The sequence below is a fragment of the Oncorhynchus clarkii genome, chromosome 3, assembly GCF_045791955.1.
Source record: "Oncorhynchus clarkii lewisi isolate Uvic-CL-2024 chromosome 3, UVic_Ocla_1.0, whole genome shotgun sequence".
Lineage (NCBI taxonomy): Eukaryota > Metazoa > Chordata > Actinopteri > Salmoniformes > Salmonidae > Oncorhynchus > Oncorhynchus clarkii.
In genome coordinates this window covers 31,120,685-31,142,652 of record NC_092149.1, presented here as the reverse complement: position 1 = coordinate 31,142,652, position 21,968 = coordinate 31,120,685, and the positions used below count along the sequence as shown (strand labels likewise).

Genomic DNA, 21,968 nt, shown 5'->3' with positions numbered 1-21,968 from the left:
CACCAGGGGGCAGAATGCAACCAGAGACTTATTCAAATACGTGATTCCACTTCCGGTTGTCGCACCATGGATGGAGTGGGCAGCTAGCAGGAAGTTGTGGATAAGTTTAGCTTAACAAGTGTAATTGAAACCAACATCATTGTTGTTAGTATTGAGAGAGGTCATTTTAACTTCGCTCGTTAGTTAAACGTCCACGTATTAGCCAGTCGTGAAGCAAATTAACCTAAACTGAGCTCGCTTTTTGCTAAGCTTGCTAGCTGCTGCATGTTGTGCTGTTTTCATAGATCACCCAATGTTCATTGCGTGAAGGTTTCAAAACAAGGTAAGGTGGCTAGCTAGCTACCTATCAATGTAATGAATAGTTCTCTTCAGATCTTCAAATAGCAAATAAAGGAGGTAAAGAAAAGCTGGAGGGCTTCCTTTTCGATAGTTCCTACTTAAGATCATGCAGCGGAACTATTCCGTTTTATAACTAAGCAGCAAGGCAACTCCACATGAGGCTGTTCTCCTGCACGACGCAACGCGCCACCGTGGTGCCTTATTGCTATAAACTGGTTACCAACGTAATTAGAGTAGTTAAAATACATGTTTTCTCATACCCGTGGTATATTGTCTAATATATTGTCAAAAATATTTTTACTGATCTAATTACATTTGGTAACCAGTTTATAATACCTTTAAGGCCCCTTGGGGGTTTGTGGTATATGGCCAATATACCATGGGTAAGGGCTGTATCCAGCCACTTCACGTTGCTTCGTGCCTAAGAACAGCCCGTAGTCATATACCACACCCCCTCCTGCCTTATTGCTTCAATATACCCTTGTGTAGCATATGAATCTTGCTGTCCCAGCCATTCCCTGCTACATCATCACCATTGCTACAGAAGTTTCCTATTCATATGCCATTTTATATACCTAGCACAGGAGGTTGGTGGAACCTTAATTGAGGAGAACTGGATCGTGGTAATGACTGGAGCGGGATAAGCAATTATTATGAGCTGTTTTCCCCTCAGCAGCCTCCTGTGATACCTAGTACTATACAACTCTCTGTCTACATTTACTGTATACCGTAGCTAACTGATTTTGTATCCCAATTAGGCAAAAATGGCAAACCTAGAACAATGGGTGAGTGACAGTCTGCATGACATCCTTGGCCTTAGTGACAGATATGTCGCCCAGTTCATGATCGGCTCCGCGCGTAAATCATCGAGCTCTCAAGACTTTGTCGCCCACCTCAAGTCGACGGGCACCATCGACATTAATCAGAGAGTGATCGCCTTTGCACAGGAACTGTATGAAAAGGTCAAATGATTTGCTTTCTTTGTGTTTTAACGGCGTGCTTGTTTCTTATTTTCACTGTGGTTATTATGAGCATCTAGAAATGACTCATCTATGTGTTTCAGATTCCTCGTAAGCAAGTGGTTGAAAAGCCAGCCAGAGCGATAGAGCGACACGTCATGGAGATTGAGAGGAAGAATCGGACTTACACCCTACTGTCAGACAGCGAGAGTGACGGAGAGGCAGTGAGAGAGAGGGAGAAGGAGAAGAAGAAAAGTAAAGACCGAGGCGATAAGAGGAAGCACCTCAGGAAAAGGGAGGAGAGTCAATCATCTAGTGAAGAGGAGACCCCTAAAAGGTAATCAACCTGGAATGGAGTTTCATGTTGCTTGCTTGTGACACGTTCTACCTGCTTTCCTCTCTTTTGTTGCTTTTTAGCTAAATGTTGACAGCTGTATTTGACTTGTATGGACTTCAGGGAGACAGGATGCAGCTTCAGGAGTCTATGGTCTCATTAACTGATTTGCAACCAAAAATACATTACAACAATGAAGCCAGTTACCCTAGAATATTTTGATTGTTTTCATGCTGTGTAGTCTCCATTTTTCAGCTGCTACTCCTCTGTGACTTCAATGCCTGCTTGAACAACCCTCCACTTAGATTGTGTGATTTGAGTTTCTAAAAGGCCCTTTCTATTGTTCAGTAGTAAGCTGGGCCATGGCGACCAGAAGTCCAGTAAGAAGGATGAAGAGGAGGAGGAGGAGTGGGAGAAGGAAGAGAGAGAACGCGTACTGGATCTGGAAGAGAGGGATGCCTTTGCCGAACGAATGAAACTGAAGGACAAAGACAAGACGAGGAACATCATGGAGAGAACGGACAAGAAGGTGGGATTGACTATCAATGATGGAACCCAACCCAGTCCATTTGACCTACTAGTGTACTTGTAGGTGTGTTGATTTTTGGCTAAATGTTTTTCCATGACCTTTTCACCAGGGCTACGAGGAGGCTCAGAAAAGACTAAAGATGGCAGAGGAGGATCACAAGAAAATCGTGAGCACATTATTCAAATTCCCAGTAACTTATCATATAATAGACTATCGTCTAAGTATGAAAAAAAACACAGTAGAAATAGAATTACTAGAACAGGGAGAGCCCCTCAGACTCATTATATGTCTATGGTCACCTATCTTCTCCTCTTTTCTATAGCTTCCAGAGCTGCGGAAGGAGTCTCGCAGGAACTACCTGTCAAAGAGAGAGGCTGAGAAGCTGGAGGACCTGGAGGCGGAGATCGCCGACGAGGAGTACCTGTTCTCCACGGACGCGCTGACTGAGAGGGAGCGGAAGGAGCTGGAGTACAAGCGCAACCTCCGAGACCTGGCCAAGGACTACAAGAAAGCCGGCGCCAAGGAGAAAGAGGAGAGGAAGAACAGATACTACATGCCGGAGGAAAAGAGGAGTAAAGTAAGGAGGAGATAGTTGGCTGGTAATCGTCCTGCCAGTACTCTTGTTGAAATGGTGTAAAACACTAGGATCCGGGGCTTGATTATATACATCTCGCTCACTCTATTTCCCTCTTCCTCTGTCCCTCCCTCTATCTTCGCCCTCTCTCTCTCCATCTCTCCAGGATATTCCTCAGAGGGACATGGAGCTGGAGTTGGAGATGCCCATGGAGGGTGGAGGAGAGCAGGGACGCTGGGAGGAGGAGAGGTTAAAGACCGCCTCGCTCATCTTCGGGGCCAAGAAGGAGAGGGAGAAAGGGTTGAAGGCAGAAAGAGAGAAGTACCAGCTGATCCTGGAGGAGGACGAGATGATCAACTTTGTCAGCAGTGCCGTCATCATGAAGGGAACCCAGGACGAGAAGGTGAGTTGTTAAACGTTAAAGAGTTTATCTGTGATAGATTGCAAGGAATAAATAAAGCTATAGTTATGGATATTAGTCTAACAAAATCTTGTCATAATTCAAATTCAGAAAATATTTTACATTCCATACATATTCAATAGCGATCAACGAATACACACCTGAGCTTCTGGAGCATTTCTAACTGTGCCAAGGACACATCTCCATGTGACAATGAACAATACAGTGCAATTGTAACGTTGTCTTCATCTCTGTATGCTGTGTGTCTCCAGGAGCAGGAGCAGGCAGCCCTGTCCCAGGCGGAGGTCCAGAAGCAGTCCATCCAGGAGGTGAGACGCAGCCTGCCCGTGTTCCCCTACAGAGAGGACCTGCTCCTGGCCATCCAGCAGCACCAGATCCTGGTCATCGAGGGAGAGACGGGCTCCGGCAAGACCACCCAGATCCCCCAGTTCCTCATGGAGTCGGTGGGTACACATTTTTCAAGGGGCCATGTCCATAAACATTATTATGGACACATATCAAAGAGGTTAGAGAAAAGCAGAGGACGCATTTCCATTGGACATTTTGTGTACGTTTGACAAAGTCGTCTTGAATCTTCAGTGTTTTGTCACTATTTTCACTAACATTTTTTTAAACAAATTGTAGTCTTCCACCCTGATCCATTTGTGGCATGATGCTTTTCTGTGTATGTTACCTTTGTTGACCTGTTGTCTGGGTTTACATCTCCTAGGGCTACAATGATGGAGGCATGAAGATTGGGTGTACCCAGCCCCGTAGAGTGGCAGCCATGTCTGTAGCAGCCAGGGTGGCACAAGAAGTGGGCGTCAAGCTGGGCAACGAGGTGAAAATGGCACAACCGCTCTCTGTCACTCCGATGAAGCATAAATAATTCCTACTGTATATGGTAGAAAACATAAACTCACCGTATTTGTCCAACCAACCCTTTATCAGGTAGGCTACAGTATCCGTTTTGAGGACTGTACGTCAGAGAGGACAGTACTCAAATACATGACTGACGGAATGTTGCTCAGGGAGTTCCTGACAGAGCCTGATCTGGCCAGCTACAGGTACCACTATATCCTCCGTCTGTCCTTATCTTTAGATATGTTTTCCATATGTGGAGGTTTATGTTTAAAAGTGGTATATTGTGTTTTAGAAAAATAATAAATTAAATCATTCCCTGCCATATTGTTTTAGTCAGTATGACAGAATAACAATAAATTATCAATGATCCCTTCCTCTCTCTCAGTGTGGTCATCATTGATGAGGCCCACGAGCGGACGCTGCACACAGACATCCTGTTTGGTCTGATCAAGGACATTGCCCGGTTCCGTCCGGACCTGAAGGTGCTGGTGGCCAGTGCCACCTTGGACACAGAGCGCTTCTCCTGCTTCTTTGACGACGCGCCGGTATTCAGAATCCCCGGCAGGAGGTTCCCTGTGGACATCTTCTACACTAAGGTACCTCTGCTGACCATCTGTATAGTAAAATGGCCTCAGGACAAAAGATTGCATCCCCATTCTCCACCGTTCTCCTGAAGTGTGCACTTGCGCATGGATTTAACATGAAAACTCCCTCCGGGCAATGTTTAAACCAATATAGAGCCTTTTAAATGTGCGACAGGAAGTGAACAAGTGCGCTCTTTGAGAGAAGGCGGAAGAAATGGAATGCAGCCATAGGCATAACTTTGAATGACTGTAAATACCTTTTTCACCCGTGAGAAGTGCTGGATGATACTAATGTAAGTCAAAGATGGATGTCAATGATCTGTTCTATTGTTGTACTCTTTGCTCTCTGGTATTGTTTACTATTCCGCTCTCTCTCTCTCTCTCTCTCTCTCAGGCTCCTGAGGCAGACTACCTGGAGGCCTGTGTTGTGTCGGTGCTACAGATCCACGTCACACAGCCCCCCGGAGACTGTCTGGTCTTCCTCACTGGACAGGTCTGGCACACTCGCACCTTGACCCCTCACCTCAACGCTGACATTCACATTACATCAGCTACTACATCATCTACCTCGGCTACTGCATCTGCTCTCACTCAACATCAGATCCTACATCAGTCACTACACATTAGCTAGGCCTACTACAAATCACATTACATCTGGTGAATCACACTACATCTGGTGAATCACACTACATCTGGTGAATCACACTACATCTGGTGAATCACACTACATCTGGTGAATCACACTACATCTGGTGAATCACACTACATCTGGTGAATCACACTACATCTGGTGAATCACACTACATCTGGTGAATCACACTACATCTGGTGAATCACACTACATCTGGTGAATCACACTACATCTGGTGAATCACACTACATCTGGTGAATCAAACTACATCTGGTGAATCACACTACATTTGGTAAAACACACTACATCTGGTGAATCCCACTACATCTGGTGAATCACACTACATTTGGTAAAACACACTACATCTGGTAAATCACACTACATCAGCAACCATCTTAAGTCTATTCATTCTGTATGTGGCTCTTTAATGTGCAGGGTACCGTCTTTCGGATGGGACGTTAAACGGTTGTCCTGACTCTGTGGCCTCTAAAAGATCCCCTGGCACTTATCGAAGAGTTGGGGTGTTAACCCCGGTGTCCTGACAAAATGTAGCCTTCATACCACCTAATCATCCCCAGCTTCCAATTGGCTCATTCATCTCTCCTCCCCTGTAACTATTCCCCAGGTCGTTGCTGTAAATGAGAATGTGTTCTCAGTCAACTTACCAGGTCAAATAAATAAATGACACACAGATTTCTGCCAAGGTGTCTGTCCTTACCGCTCTCCCGTCTCTCTCTATTTCCACAGGAGGAGATTGAGACTTGCTGTGAGCTGCTGCAGGAGAGATGCAGGCGTCTGGGTTCTAAGATATCGGAGCTCCTGGTGCTTCCCATCTACGCCAACCTACCTTCAGACATGCAGGCCAAGATCTTCAGCCCCACACCCCCTGGCTCACGCAAGGTGAGAGGACCTCTTCTGTTTATACTTGGGCCACTAGGGGGTGCTCAAGGACCACTTTGGAAATAGGTTTTGTCCTCTGTGATCAAATAATGTAACAAAAATATGTATGCATAATTTTCTTTACCCAAATGGAAATCCAACCCAACCTAGGTTATTGTACATTTCATGCTGCACTTATGTCAATGTAGCAGATTCTATTCATTTGGCGCATTTTACGCTAATGGCGCTGAAGGAGTTTGCTGCTGTTTATGATCCTGTAACCAATTGTGCTATTGTGTATGTTTTTTCACATTATTTGTAACTTATTTTGTACATAATGTTTCTGCCACCATGTCTTATGACCGAAAAGAGCTTCTCGATATCAGGGCAGTGATTACTCACCCCGTACTGGAGGAATTCTTCTTCTTCAACGAGTCGGACAGGAAGGATTTACTACAGACACCCGACAAGAACCTCATCCCCGTCATTCGCAGGAGCGAAAAGACGGAGATATCTTGGACGATGGTCCGTCCGTCGCCTTTACCATCGGTTCTATTAGACAACGTACAATCAATCGATTAATAAAATAGATGAACTACGAGCACTTATATCCTACCAACGAGACATTAACCTGTCGTTGCGCAAGCGGAACCCCTCGCCAACAGCCAATGAAATTGCAGGGCGCCAAATAAATATCAACATAAATCTCATAAATCAAATTTCTCAAACATGCAAGTATTAGGCACCATTTTAAAAATAAAATGTTCGTTAATCCAGCCAAAGTGTCTGATTTTCAAAAATGCTTTACAGCGAAAGCTCCACAAACGATTGTTAGGTCACCACCAAGTCACAGAAAAACCCAGCCATTTTTCCAGCCAAAGAGAGGAGTCACAAAAAGCACAAATAGAGATAAAATTCATCACTAACCTTTGATGATCTTCATCAGATGACACTCATAGGACTTCATGTTACACAATACATGTATGTTTTGTTCGATAAAGTGCATATTTATATCCAAACATCTCATTTTACATTGGCGTGTTATGTTCAGTGGTTCCAAAACATGCTGTGATTTTGCAGAGAGCCACATCAATTTACAGAAATACTCATTATAAATGTTGATGAAAATACAAGTGTTATGCATGGAACTTTAGATAAACTTCTCCTTAATGCAACCGCTGTGTCAGATTTAAAAAAAACTTTACGGAAAAAGCATACCATGAAATAATCTGAGTACGGAGCTCAGATCCCAAACCAGCCAAAATAAATATCCACCATGTTGCGCAATCAACATTAGTCAGAAATAGCATTATAAATATTCACTTACCTTTGATCTTCATCAGAATGCACTCCCAGGAATCCCAGTTCCACAAACATTTTTTGATTTGTTCGATAAAGTTAATCATTTATGTCCATATACCTCCTTTTGGAGGTAAACAAATCGAAACGCGCGTGCAACTTCTAGCGGAAAGGTCGGATGAAAATTCCAAAAAGTTATGTCACTGGTCGTAGAAACATATCAAACAATGTATAGAATCAATCTTTAGGATGTTTATTTATCATAAATGGTCAATAATGTTCCAACCGGAGAATTCCATTGTCTGTAGAAAAGCAATGGAACAGGAGCTACCTCATGTGACTGAGCTTGTGGCTGCTGGCAGACCTCTGACTCATTCCCCTCTCATTCAGCCCCACTTCATAGTAGAAGCATCAAACAACGTTCTAAAGACGGTTGACATCTAGAGGAAGCCTTGGAAAGTGCAACATAACCAATATCCCACTGTATCTTCAATAGGGGCTGAGTTGAAAAACTACAAACCTCAGATTTCCCACTTCCTTTTTGGATTTTTTCTCAGGTTTTTGCCTGCCTTATGAGTTATGTTATACTCAGACATCATTCAAACAGTTTTAGAAACTTGAGTGTTTTCTATCCAATACAACTAATAATATGCATATATTAGCATCTGGGACTGAGTAGGAGGCAGTTTACTCTGGGCACGCTTTTCATCCAAAAGTGGAAATGCTGCCCCCTAGCCCAATGAAGTTAAAAACTGTAATATCTTGTTTCACCGAGTTGTGGCTGAACGATGACATGATTAACATACAGTTGGCGGGTTTTAAGCTTTTTCGGCAGAATAGAACAGCGGTGGTAAGACAAGGGGCGGTGGCCTATGTATATTTGTAAACAACAGCTGGTGCATGAAATCTAAGGAAGTCTCGAGGTTTTGCTCGCCTGAGGTAGAGTCTCATAAGCTGTAGAACACACTATTTACCAAGAGAGTTTACATCTATAGTTTTCATAGCTGTCTATATACCACCGCAGACCAATGAGCTGTATACGGCCATAAGCAAACAGGAAAACGCACATCCAGAGGCGGCGCTCCTAGTGGCCTGGGGACTTGAATGCAGGGAAACTCAAATCAGTTTTACCTCATTTCTATCAGCATGTTAAATGTACAATCAGAAGGGAAACATACTCTAGACCACCTTTACTCCACACACAGAGACTTGTACAAAGCTCTCCCTCACCCTCCATTTGGCAAATCTGACCATAATTCTATCCTCCTGATTCCTGCTTACAAGCAAAAACTAAAGCAGGAAGCACCAGTGACTCGGTCAATAAGAAAGTGGTCAGATGAAGCAGATGCTAAGCTACAGGACTGTTTTGCTAGCACAGACTGGAATATGTTCCGGGATTCTTCCGATGGCATTGAGGGGTACACCACATCAGTCACTGGCTTCATCAATAAGTGCATCGACGATGTCGTCCCCACGGTGACCGTACATACAGTGTGGAGAACAAGTATTTGATACACTGCCGATTTTGGAGGTTTTCCTACTTACAAAGCATGTAGAGGTCTGTCATTTTTATCATAGGTACACTTCAACTGTGAGAGACGGAATCTAAAACAAAAATCCAGAAAATCACATTGTATGATTTTTAAGTAATTAATTTGCATTTTATTGCATGACATAAGTATTTGATGCAGCAGAAAAGCAGGACTTAATATTTGGTACAGAAACCTTTGTTTGCAATTACAGAGATCATATGTTTCCTGTAGTTCTTGACCAGGTTTGCACACACTGCAACAGGGATTTTGGCCCACTCCTCCATACGGACCTTCTCCAGATCCTTCAAGTTTTGGGGCTGTTGCTGGGCAATACGGACTTTCAGCTCCCTCCAAAGATTTTCTATTGGGTTCAGGTCTGGAGACTGGCTAGGCCACTCCAGGACCATGAGATGCTTCTTACGGAGCCACTCCTTAGTTGCCCTGGCTGTATGTTTCGGGTCGTTGTCATGCTGAAAGACCCAGCCACGACCCATGCTCTTACTGAGGGAAGGAGGTTGTTGGCCAAGATCTCGCGATACATGGCCCCATCCGTCCTTCCCTCAATAAGGTGCATTCGTCCTGTCCCCTTTGCAAAAAAGCATCCCCAAAGAATGATGTTTCCACCTCCATGCTTCACGGTTGGGATGGTGTTCTTGGGGTTGTACTCATCCTTCTTCTTCCTCCAAACACGGCGAGTGGAGTTTAGACCAAAAAGCTCTATTTTTGTCTCATCAGAACACATGACCTTCTCCCATTCCTCCTCTGGCTCATCCAGATGGTCATTGGCGAACTTCAGACGGGCCTGGACATGCGCTGGCATGAGCAGGGGGACCTTGACCAGGTCCTACAGTGTAGTTCGGGGCTGATCCCTCACCTTCCTCATAACCATTGATGCCCCACGAGGTGAGATCTTGCATGGAGCCCCAGACCGAGGATGATTGACTGTCATCTTGAACTTCTTCCATTTTCTAATAATTGCACCAACAGTTGTATTTTATTTATTTTTTATTTTATTTCACCTTTATTTAACCAGGTAGGCTAGTTGAGAACAAGTTCTCATTTGCAACTGCGACCTGGCCAAGATAAGGCATAGCAGTGTGAACAGACAACACAGAGTTACACATGGAGTAAACAATTAACAAGTCAATAACACAGTAGAAAAAAGGGGAGTCTATATATACATTGTGTGCAAAAGGCATGAGAAGGTAGGCAAATAATTACAATTATGCAGATTAACACTGGATTGATAAATGATCAGATGGTTATGTACAGGTAGAGATATTGGTGTGCAAAAGAGCAGAAAAATAAATAAATAAAAACAGTATGGGGATGAGGTAGGTGAAAATGGGTGGGCTATTTACCAATAGACTATGTACAGCTGCAGCGATCGGTTAGCTGCTCAGATAGCAGATGTTTGAAGTTGGTGAGGGAGATAAAAGTCTCCAACTTCAGCGATTTTTGCAATTCGTTCCAGTCACAGGCAGCAGAGAACTGGAACGAAAGGCGGCCAAATGAGGTGTTGGCTTTAGGGATGATCAGTGAGATACACCTGCTGGAGCGCGTGCTACGGATGGGTGTTGCCATCGTAACCAGTGAACTGAGATAAGGCGGAGCTTTACCTGGCATGGACTTGTAGATGACCTGGAGCCAGTGGGTCTGGCGACGAATATGTAGCAGCTCTCTGGTCTTGTCCATTGTGGAGAGGTTGGAGTCTGTTTGATTGAGTGTGTGGACAGGTGTCTTTTATACAGGTAACGAGTTCAAACAGGTGCAGTTAATACAGGTAATGAGTGGAGAACAGGAGGGCTTCTTAAAGAAAAACTAACAGGCCCTGTGACAGCCGGAATTCTTACTGGTTGGTTGGTGATCAAATACTTATGTCATTCAATAAAATGCAAATTAATTACTTAAAAATCATACAATGGGATTTTTGTTTTAGATTCTGTCTCTCACAGTTGAAGTGTACCTATGATTAAAAAAATTACAGACCTCTACAAGCTTTGTAAGTAGGAAAATCTGCAAAATCGGCAGTGTATCAAATACTTGTTCTCCACACTGTACATACCCCAACCAGAATCCCTGGATTACAGGCAACATCCGCACTGAGCAAAAGGGTACAGCTTATAAGAAATCCAGCTATGCCCTCCGACGAACCATCAAACAGGCAGTGTCAATACAGAACTAAGATTGTAATACACTTGCAAACTATTACAGACTACAAAGGGAAGCACAGCCAAGAGCTGCCCAGTGACACACACCTAGCAGATGAGCTAAGTTACTTCTATGCTCGCTTCAAGGCAAGTAACACTGAAACATGCATGAGAGCAAGAGCTGTTCCGGATGACTGTGTGATCACGCTCACTGTAGCTGATGTGAGTAATACCTTTAAACAGTTCAACATTCACAAGGCCATAGGGCCAGACGGATTACCAGGATGTGTACTCCATGCATGAGCTGACCTGCTGGCAAGTGTCTTGACTGACATTTTCAACCTGGCCCTGACCGAGTCTGTGATACCAACATGTTTTAAGCAGACCACTGTAGTCCCTGTGCCCAAGAACACTAAGGTAACCTGCCTAAATGACTATTGACCCGTAGCACTCACGTCTGTAGCCATGAAGTGCTTTAAAAGGCTTGTCATGGCTCACATAAACACCATTATCCCAGAATCCCTAGACCCACTCCAATTTGCATACTGCCAACAGATCCACAGATGATGCAATCTCTTTTGCACTCCACACTGCCCTTTCCCACCTGGACAAAAGGAACACCTATGTGAAAATGCTATTCATTGGTTACAGCTCAGAGATCAACACCATAGTGCCCACAAAGCTCATCACTAAGCTATGGACCCTGGGACTAAACACCTCCCTCTGCAACTGGATCCTGGACTTCCTGAAGGGCCGTTTCCCAGGTGGTGAGGGTAGGGAACAACACATCCGGCACGCTGATCCTCAACATGGGGCCCCCTCGGGTGCATGCTCAGTCCCCCCTGTACTCCCTGTTCACTCATGACTGCATGGCCAGGTAAGACTCCAACACCACCATCAAGTTTACCGATGACAACAGTGGAAGGCCTGATCAGCAACAACGATGAGACAGAGACCTGGCCGTGTGGTGCAAGGACAACAACCTCTCCCTCAACGTGATCAAGACAAAGGAGATGATTGTGGACTACAGGAAAAGGAGGACCAAGCACGCTCCCATTCTCATCGACGGGGCTGTAGTGGAGCAGGTTGAGAGCTGGTGTCCACATCACCAACAAACTATCATGGTCCAAGCACACTAAGACAGTTGTGAAGAGGGTAAGACAAAGCCTATTTCCTCTCAGGAGACTGAAAAGATTTGGCAAGGGTCCTCAGATCCTCAAAAGGTTCTACAGTTGCACCATCGAGAGCATCCTGACTGGTTGGATCACTGCCTGGTATGGCAACCGCTCGGCCTTTGACCGCAAAGCACCACAGAGGGCAGTGCGTATGGCCCAGTACATCACTGGGACCAAGCTTCCTGCCATCCAGGACCTCTATACCAGGCGGTGTCAAAGGAAGGCCCTAAAAATTGTCAAAGACTCAAGCCACCCTAGTCATAGACTGTTCTCTCTGCTACCGCACGGCAAGCGGTACCGGAGTGACAAGTTGAGTTCCAAATGGCTTCTTAACAGCTTCTACCCCCCCAAGCCATAAGACTCCTGTTCAGCTAATTAAAGGGCTATCCAGACCCCTCATTTATGCTGCTGCTACTCTGTTTATAATCTATGCATAGTCACTTTAACTCTACCTACATGTACATATTTCCTCGACTAACCGTTGCCCCTGCACATTGACTCTGTACCGGCAACCCTGTATATAGCCTTGCTTGTTATTTTACTGCTGTTGTTTAATTTGTTTGTTTTTATTTTCTATTTTCTACTGATCAATTTTTTACTTAACACTTTAAAAAAAACTTTTTTTTAAGGCATTGTTGATTAAGGGCTTGTAAGTAAGCATTTCACAGTAAGGTCTACTACACCTGTTGTATTCGGCGCATGTGACAAATAACATTTGTTTTGATTTGACCACTTAAGACATCATTCTTCAGATTCCTGCCTCCATGTTTCTCATTCTCTTGTGGAGTTGTGTACAAACACATTATCTGATGTACAAAGTGTCCTCTCTCTGTGTGTCCTTAGGTGGTGGTGGCCACTAACATTGCGGAGACCTCTCTAACCATCGATGGGATCATATACGTCATAGATCCAGGCTTCTGCAAGCAGAAGAGCTATAACGCCCGCACTGGGATGGAGTCTCTGATTGTCACGCCTTGCTCACGGGTAACACGCTAGCTTTGGTTTTCAAATAAGCCATTTTGTTGTCATTGTCAGAGAAAGTGTAATTCATGTGGCTCTTATTGGGGTTGTAGATTTAGTTCTCTGGACAACATTCTGACCGTTTGCTGATTCCATCTGTATTTTGATCCACCACAGGCCTCAGCCAATCAGCGAGCAGGTCGTGCAGGCAGAGTGGCGGCTGGGAAGTGTTTCCGTCTCTACACTGCGTGGGCGTTTAAACACGAGATGGAGGAGTCCACCGTGCCCGAGATCCAGCGAACTAACCTGGGCAACGTGGTGCTGCTGCTCAAGAGCTTGGGTACGGAACAAACGCTTTATAAGTCATGTCACAGTGCTAAATGAGAGAACACGTTTTAAAATGCACAGAGGTCCTCTTGAAGTAATCCACTGAAGTATAGTCTGTAGTTCACTATTATGAGTTTGACTTACTTGACTTAGTGGAGCAAAGGGCCTCAGTATGAGCATCTCAAACCCACGTGTCGATTTGTTTTACATTGGAGTGGCGTATATTTTTTCCCCCGACAGGAATTAATGACCTCATCCACTTTGATTTCATGGACCCGCCCCCTCACGAGACCCTGGTGCTAGCTCTGGAGCAGCTGTACGCACTGGGTGCACTCAACCACCTCGGAGAGCTCACCAAGGTAACTTACGCCCGACTGTCTATCAAAACCACGGCACCATTCCAATACTTTTCAATCGCATTGGCACCGTTCCCTCTTCCCTTGTTAAATCAGTTGAATAAGAAAAAGGCTTCTTACGGCTATCCCATCTCAATTTATTGTTGGAAATAAGACCTGTAGTGATCCTGATGTTATCTCGTGAATCGAATAACTTTTTTGCGAATGTTGGTTCCTCTCTGTCAACGAAAATCAAAAATATTGATGGAAATCCCTTGGGTTACATTAAGGGACATTTTCCTTCTCTGCTTTAGTTTTATCCACCTGATGTAATAGAGGTGATTGGTAACTTAAAGAAATTAGCAGCAAGTCATGATGAGGTGCCTTTTTGGTGAAATCATTGTCTTCCTCCATTATTGAGCCTCTAACGTACATCTTCACCAAATCAATGCAAACTGGTGTTGTTCCTAAAGATTTGAAAATTGCCAAAGTTATCCCCCTCTATATATCTGGGGATCCAAGATCTTTTACAAATTATTGCACAGTATCTGTACTACTGTGTTTTTCTAAAATCCTAGAGAAACTGTTGTATGAAAGAATGTTGAAACATTTAAACCAACACTATTCTATATGACCACCAATATGTTTTTTGTAAAAACTAATCCACAGATTAATTAAAAATAATCCTTTGTTATTACTTATCTATATCAATGACCTTGCTGCTGTGTCTTCTACCATACTTCCCATTCTTTTTGCTGAGGATACCAACTTGGATTTATCACACGAGAATTTCGATTCACTAATCAACGAAGCCAACTCAGTTTTCTGAATTTCCATATAAACAAATTATCTTTTTAATGTAATAAAAAAATCCAACTTTGTTGTATTTACTGGTAAGAATCAGATATATTTTTAAAAGAGCCAGAATCTCAATTGTTGGGAATTAAATTAACCAGGTTTAATCTACATTCCTCGGTGTTCTAGTTGATGAAAAGTTGTCCTGTAAATATCATATTCAGTTGGTCTGCAGCAAAGTGTTGAAGTCCTTTGGTATCATCAGAAAGATTAGTGGTTTGAGTCATCAGGCTTGCTTCCTGACACTATACTACAGCTTAATTTACCCATATATTATTTACTGCAATATTGTCTGGGCCGGTACATATGCTTTCTACCTACACAAATGACTCACCACACAAAATAAACGTACAAGACTAGCCACCTCCTCTAACTACTTGGCTCCAGCTGTCCCTCCGTTTAAGAAACTCAATATATTGTCTATCTACAACATTAATATACTCAAATGATGCACCTTCATCTACAAATACACATGCCTCCCAGACAATCCACCTAAACCCTTCAATGGTTAATTCCCAAATCCATGCATACACAAGACACCTTTACCCTTCCCACTGCCGCACCTCACATAGTCAATTCTCTAGCAGATACAGAGGGTTCGTACTCTGGAATTCCTATCTTCATATTGCCAATAACTTCAAGTATATATTAGGGGTCAGCCCGATGACCCAAACTACCTCCATGTAGCCTAACTCTCTCTCTCTTTCACACACATATAGACACACAAATGCACGCACACATAATCAAACATGTTTTTTCTTGTATACTGAGTATCAAATCAAATAACATTTATTTATATAGCCCTTCGTACATCAGCTGATATCTCAAAGTGCTGTACAGAAACCCAGCCTAAAACCCCAAACAGCAAGCAATGCAGGTGTAGAAGCACGGTGGCTAGGAAAAACTCCCTAGAAAGGCCAAAACCTAGGAAGAAACCTAGAGAGGAACCAGGCTATGTGGGGTGGCCAGTCCTCTTCTGGCTGTGCCGGGTGGAGATTACAACAGAACATGGCCAAGATGTTCAAATGTTCATAAATTACCAGCATGGTCGAATGATAATAAGGCAGAACAGTTGAAACTGGAGCAGCAGCACGGTCAGGTGAACTGGGGACAGCAAGGAGTCATCATGTCAGGTAGTCCTGGGGCATGGTCCTAGGGCTCAGGTCCTCTGAGAGAGAGAAAGAAAGAGAGAATTAGAGAGAGCATATGTGGGGTGGCCAGTCCTCTTCTGGCTGTGCCGGGTGGAGATTATAACAGAACATGGCCAAGATGTTCAAATGTTCATAAATGACCAGCATGGTCGAATAATAATAAGGCAGAACAGTTGAAACTGGAGCAGCAGCACGGCCAGGTGGACTGGGGACAGCAAGGAGTCATCATGTCAGGTAGTCCTGGGGCATGGTCCTAGGGCTCAGGTCCACCGAGAGAGAGAAAGAGAGAAGGAGAGAATTAGAGAACGCACACTTAGATTCACACAGGACACCGAATAGGACAGGAGAAGTACTCCAGATATAACAAACTGACCCTAGCCCCCCGACACATAAACTACTGCAGCATAAATACTGGAGGCTGAGACAGGAGGGGTCAGGAGACACTGTGGCCCCATCCGAGGACACCCCCGGACAGGGCCAAACAGGAAGGATATAACCCCACCCACTTTGCCAAAGCACAGACCCCACACCACTAGAGGGGTATCTTCAACCACCAACTTACCATCCTGAGACAAGGCTGAGAATAGCCCACAAAGACCTCCGCCACGGCACAACCCAAGGGAGGGGAGGGGGGGGCGGCAACCCAGACAGGATGACCACATCAGTGAATCAACCCACTCAGGTGACGCACCCCCTCCAGGGACGGCATGAGAGAGCCCCAGTAAGCCAGTGACTCAGCCCCTGTAATAGGGCTAGAGGCAGAGAATCCCAGTGGAAAGAGGGGAACCGGCCAGGCAGAGACAGCAAGGGCGGTTCGTTGCTCCAGAGCCTTTCCGTTCACCTTCCCACTCCTGGGCCAGACTACACTCAATCATATGACCCACTGAAGAGATGAGTCTTCAGTAAAGACTTAAAGGTTGAGACTGAGTTTGCGTTTCTGACATGTACAGTTAAAATTAGTGTGCTTTGTTTAACTGATTGAAAAAACTTTTTGTACTTATATTTGTGTATTGTTTTTTTTATTGGTGTGGTTGCTTGTTTTATTTTTATCTGTACTGTTTTGTCTTTCCCTTTTTATTCTTTGAGTATAAATAAAACCTAAAAAAGTGCAAATGACCTCTGGGAATGCAGGGAGGATATATAATAGGGCACATCGATTCCATCACCATTAGGCAGGTGAATGAACATATTGGCTTCTAATACCTTAGAAAGGTGACTATTTGATGTGAAAGGTCATGTAATGAGTGTTGTGTTCCAGTTGGGCCGCAGGATGGCTGAGCTGCCGGTGGACCCTATGCTGAGCAAGATGATCCTGGCCTCAGAACAGTGAGTCTCTATGGCAATCCTGGCACTGGCCTGGAATTAATGTAGTTGTATTATTCTGTTACCTTGCTCATCATTCCCCTTTCTCTCTTTTTTTCTCTCAACACCCCCACTCAATAGTTAATTGTATTCTTATTACAAAAGTGCTTTATTGACAATTATTCAACAGGACATGAAACCCCTTAATGTATTTCACTAAACTTTCCCATCTTCCTCTGTCTCTCCAGGTATAAGTGTTCTGAGGAGGTGTTGACCATCGCGGCCATGCTGTCTGTGAACAACTCCATCTTCTACCGACCCAAAGACAAGGTGGTTCACGCCGACAACGCCAGGCAGAACTTTGTGGTCCCCGGGGGAGACCATATGGTGCTGCTCAACGTCTACACACAGGTCAGGAGGATTGGGTTTGATAGTTAAGATAAAGATGTGATACTACCCCACTTTGTTTCCACTTGTCTCATATAAGGTATCAGGGTAGCAGTTCTGGGTCATATTCATTTGGCACCAACTGTAAAAAATAAAATAAAAAGAGACAAACACGGAGGATCTATCTGAACTTCATTTTGGTTTTTCTGTTGCAAACCATTTAGCCATGGTAAATCCATAATGCAGGGGAGAGCAGCTGTGTTCAGCAGCGGGCTGATTTTTGTCGGAGCGGATGGTCTGGGTGCCGGAACATAATTATAATTATTTGTACACTGCAAATTGAACACACCTAAGCCCAAAAATAGGTTGTATTTGAAAATAATAATAATTTCATTTCTTGATTGCATTGACATTTTTTCGTGGGAATATTTTGGGACAGATTTTCTATATTTAACTTATTCTATTTATTTATTTTTTGAATCCCTGGTCAAAGTTCTATGTGAGGGTTTCCCAAACTCAGTCCCCAGGACCCCAAGGTATTTGCCCAAGCACTACACAGCTGATTCAAGTAATCATCAAGCTTTCACCAATTGAACCAGCTGTGTAGCGTTAGGGCAAAAAACAAAACGTGCACCTCTTGGGATCCCTAGGACAGAGTTTGGGAAATGCTGTTCTATGTTTTGTTTTCAGTCTGTGATATTGACTGCTTCATTTGTCCCTCAGTGGCTGGAGAGTGGCTACTCCACCCAGTGGTGCTATGAGAACTTCATCCAGTTCCGCTCCATGAAGCGGGCGCGGGATGTCAGGGAGCAGCTGGAGGGCCTGATGGACAGGATCGAGGTGGAGGTGTGCAGCTCAGGCGGAGACATTGTGCCCATCCGCAAGGTCAGTGTGACTGTGAACGCACCCTAAACCTCATGACCATGAACACACCTTAAAACCGCTTAACCATGAACATACCTTAAAACAGCTTGACCGTTAACACACAATACAACCGTTTCTTCTAGTTAACCATGTATATATTTTTTTAAACACCCTCCTAGAGTGTAGACCAGTGTTTCCCAACCCCAGTCCTCGGGTACCCCCAAACAGCACACCTGATTCAACTTGTCATCTAAACGCCAAGCCCTCCATGTTGAATCAGGTGTTTTTATCTGGGGCTACAACTAAAAGTGTGCTGTTGGGGGTACAGGAGGACCGGAGCTGGGAAACACTGGCATAGACCACTTTGTTCCACTTCTAATTTGCTGTGCGAACCCTTACCTGACACCAAACTCTTTGTTACATGTGTAGCCAAAGTGTGAATATGCTTCACACTACATCTGTGTGCTTAAACCACTGACTGCAGATTTAGAAAGCACTGCTCTATCGTCACTATTCACTGGAGATACTTCACACCAGGTCTGAGGAACTGAAGGGACCCCTTTTATAGGCGATGGGATTAGTTTTTGTCTGCTCATGAAAACAGTTCTTAAATCATGCCGGGTGTTAAGCCGGCCACTCCGTCGGAGAGGCAGGTTGAGTTCACTTAATATTCATCTGAATGGACGCTCCGTGCTTTCCCAATTCCCAACTTCATCATCATCACAGTCCATTCTCTAGTAAAACTGCTACACAAGGACTCCCCAAAAGGCAGTCCCTGGGTGTTTTTATTTGGCCCCCAAGTTTGAAAAAATCCACAATCAGCTCAAAGTGATTTTAATTTAGGACATCTCTTCCCAAGTATTCCCACACATAAATAGAGAAGCATATGTGATCGTATGAAATCAAGGTTTGAAAGGACTCTGTTTTTGTCAAATACTATATCTGTTTGGGAATTCTGCGGTCAATTTTCACCATCTCAGTAACATGATCACTCTTACTCTCTCACAGCGTGCACACATACAGTCACTCATACATCCTCTCTTTTGTCTTTCTCTCTCACTTCATTTAAAAATATGTATTTTGACCTGGACAACCATGTCAAATAAAGGTTAAATAAAAATGTTCTCTCCCTCTCTCAGGCAGTGACGGCGGGGTATTTCTACCACACGGCGCGGCTTAGCAAGGGGGGCTACAAGACGGTGAAGCACCAGCAGACAGTCTACGTCCACCCCAACAGCTCCCTGTTCGAGGAGCAGCCCCGTTGGCTCATCTACCACGAGCTGGTCTTCACCACCAAGGAGTTCATGAGACAGGTCTGGCATCAGTACTAGTAGACTTGTGGTCATGTTTGTGTGTATGTTTCTCCGTGTGAGGCAGATCTGGAAGCAATCCACCACCGTGAAGGGCAAAGTAAAACTTTAGGGGAGAGTTGTTGCTGTCTTGTTGTAATATCATGTGGCTCCAGGTAGCATTGTCTTTGTATACAGTATTATATACAGTACCTTCGGAAAGTATTCAGACTCCTTGACTTTTTCCACATTTTGTTACATTACAGCCTTATTCTAAAATTGATTAAATAAATACAAATTCTCAGAAATCTACACACAATAACCCATAATGACATAACAAAAACAGGTTTTTAGGAATTTTTGCATATATATAAAAAATTAACAACAGAAATATCTTATTTGCGTAAGTATTCAGACCTTTTGCTATGAGACTCGAAATTGAGATCGGATGCATCCTGTTTCCATTGATCATCCTTGAGATGTTTCTTCAACTTGATTGGAGTCCACCTGTGGTAAATTCAATTGATTGGACATGATTTGAAAAGACACACACCTGTCTGTATAAGGTCCTACAGTTGACAGTGCATGTCAGAGCAAAACCCAAGCCGTGAGGTCGAAGGAACAAGGCACACCTGTTAATTGAAATGCATTCCAGGTGACTACCTCGTGAAGCTGGTTGAAAGAATGCCAAGAGTGAGCAAAGCTGTCATCAAGGCAAAGAAAGGGTGGCTATTTGAAGAATATCAAATCTTAAATATATTTAATTTAACACTTTTTTTGGTTACTACATGATTCCATGTGTGTTATTTCATAGTTTTATGTCTTCACTATTATTCTACAATGTAGAAAATAGTAAAAGTAAAGAAAAACCCTGGAACGAGTAGGTGTGTCCAAACTTTTGACTGGTAGTGTATATTAGCAAACATTTCTAAACTTGGTTTTGCTTTATCATTATGGGATATTGGGTGTAGATTGAGAGAGGAAATTTGTATTTATTTAATCAATTTTAGAATAAGGCTGCAACGTAACCTAATGTGGAAAAAGTCAAGGGGTCTGAATACTTTCCAAATGCACTGTACATACTGTATGTTGAGATTTAAGCTGCATGGGACAGGATGAATACGATTTTAAGAGGACGGAAGGTGCTGTTATTCTTACATTACTTTGAATTCATGTAAATATATTTTCCCCCTTTAATTTGAACCTCTTTCTCTGCCTCAAGGTGATTGAGATAGACAGCAGCTGGCTGCTGGAGGTGGCTCCCCACTACTACAAGAACAAGGAGCTGGAGGACAGCAGCAGTAAGAAGATGCCTCGCAAACAGGGCAAGGCCAAGGAAGAGCTGGGCTAAGGACAGGAACTAGAAAAGACAGACTTTCTCCCCTCAGAGATAGACAGCCAAGCAGGGCTGCCATAAGGAACTGTGATATAAAAAATGTAAGAACTTTGGGGCTCTTGAGCCAAAAATAAAAGAAACGGGATAAAAACTCGTATGGTTATGGGCTTATTTATCACAAACCTCCTATCGGAGCTAGAGGAGCTTGATGATAAGGAAATGTTATGCACTTGGACTGTCCGAGTTTCCTGTGTCTGGTATGATGCAGGGTCCGAGGTGAAGTTTCCCCCAAGTACAGATCTAGGATCCGCCTACCCTCCCCATGTCCTAACCATTAGGGCTGAAATGTAAAACTGACCCAATATCAGTGTAACTTCACCCTACTCACTGATGCAGAAACAGCAGCAAGACAGATCAAAACAAATGACTACTCCAAATGACAGGGCTACTGCTTTGTACGTAATGGCCGATGACTACCAGAGAGTTTGCCTATTTACTTTCCTTAAATAGTTAACTTTTGTTGCCCAATGTCTGGGTGTTGTTGGGGTTGTAAATGTCTTTTCTTGTCCTAATTCCACCTACCAGACTGAAAGAAAACAATGCTGTATGTTTGACTTCAGTGTGGTTCCGCTGTCTCCTCTTTCTTTTTCTATTGGAATAAACTTTTTACAGGCACTTGCTTTGTCCTGTGACTAGCTTAGGCGCTAAGTGTTTGTTTGTGTTAACATGGGAGTGTCTGACCGTTTACATAGTTGCTAACATGAACATTTGTCAATGCCTGTCCCCATTATTCATTAACCCTATGATAGGCCATACATAGAATTAGCTACTTCTTCCGGTCTTTGATTTACTTGTATGAGGAAGTCCAGAGTATCAGGGCTATATTTAGGTTGCTGCTTTGCCTGTTTGAATG

General features: G+C 43.8%; 1 protein-coding gene across 2 annotated transcripts; it reads left to right on the top strand.

Moving 5' to 3' along the window:
* Positions 1-30: 30 nt before the first annotated feature.
* On the top strand, positions 31-21,730 carry LOC139393079 (DEAH (Asp-Glu-Ala-His) box polypeptide 16). Of its 2 annotated transcripts, none has more exons than XM_071141425.1 (21): positions 31-322; positions 1,098-1,301; positions 1,403-1,635; positions 1,981-2,161; positions 2,271-2,327; positions 2,484-2,738; positions 2,902-3,138; positions 3,408-3,599; positions 3,866-3,976; positions 4,087-4,202; positions 4,385-4,595; positions 4,978-5,076; positions 5,962-6,114; positions 13,093-13,233; positions 13,387-13,549; positions 13,777-13,895; positions 17,136-17,203; positions 17,428-17,590; positions 18,290-18,451; positions 19,570-19,743; positions 20,942-21,730. In XM_071141425.1, the coding sequence occupies exons 2-21, from the start codon at positions 1,104-1,106 to the stop codon at positions 21,068-21,070; spliced, it is 3,162 nt and encodes a 1,053-aa protein (XP_070997526.1). In that variant the 5' UTR covers positions 31-322; positions 1,098-1,103; the 3' UTR covers positions 21,071-21,730. The 2 variants fall into 2 exon arrangements, with proteins under 2 accessions (XP_070997526.1, XP_070997534.1); XM_071141433.1 differs by having other exon boundaries at positions 49-322; positions 1,984-2,161.
* Positions 21,731-21,968: the final 238 nt, after the last annotated feature.

What these genes read in the sequence shown, in the direction of transcription:
- LOC139393079 (XM_071141425.1), top strand. Translation starts at nt 1,104, where the DNA reads ATGGCAAACCTAGAACAATGGGTGAGTGACAGTCTGCATGACATCCTT. An exon ending in GCGTCAAGCTGGGCAACGAG is followed by an intron (nt 3,977 to 4,086) that starts GTGAAAATGGCA and finishes ACCCTTTATCAG; the next exon opens with GTAGGCTACAGTATCCGTTT. An exon ending in TGGTCTTCCTCACTGGACAG is followed by an intron (nt 5,077 to 5,961) that starts GTCTGGCACACT and finishes CTATTTCCACAG; the next exon opens with GAGGAGATTGAGACTTGCTG.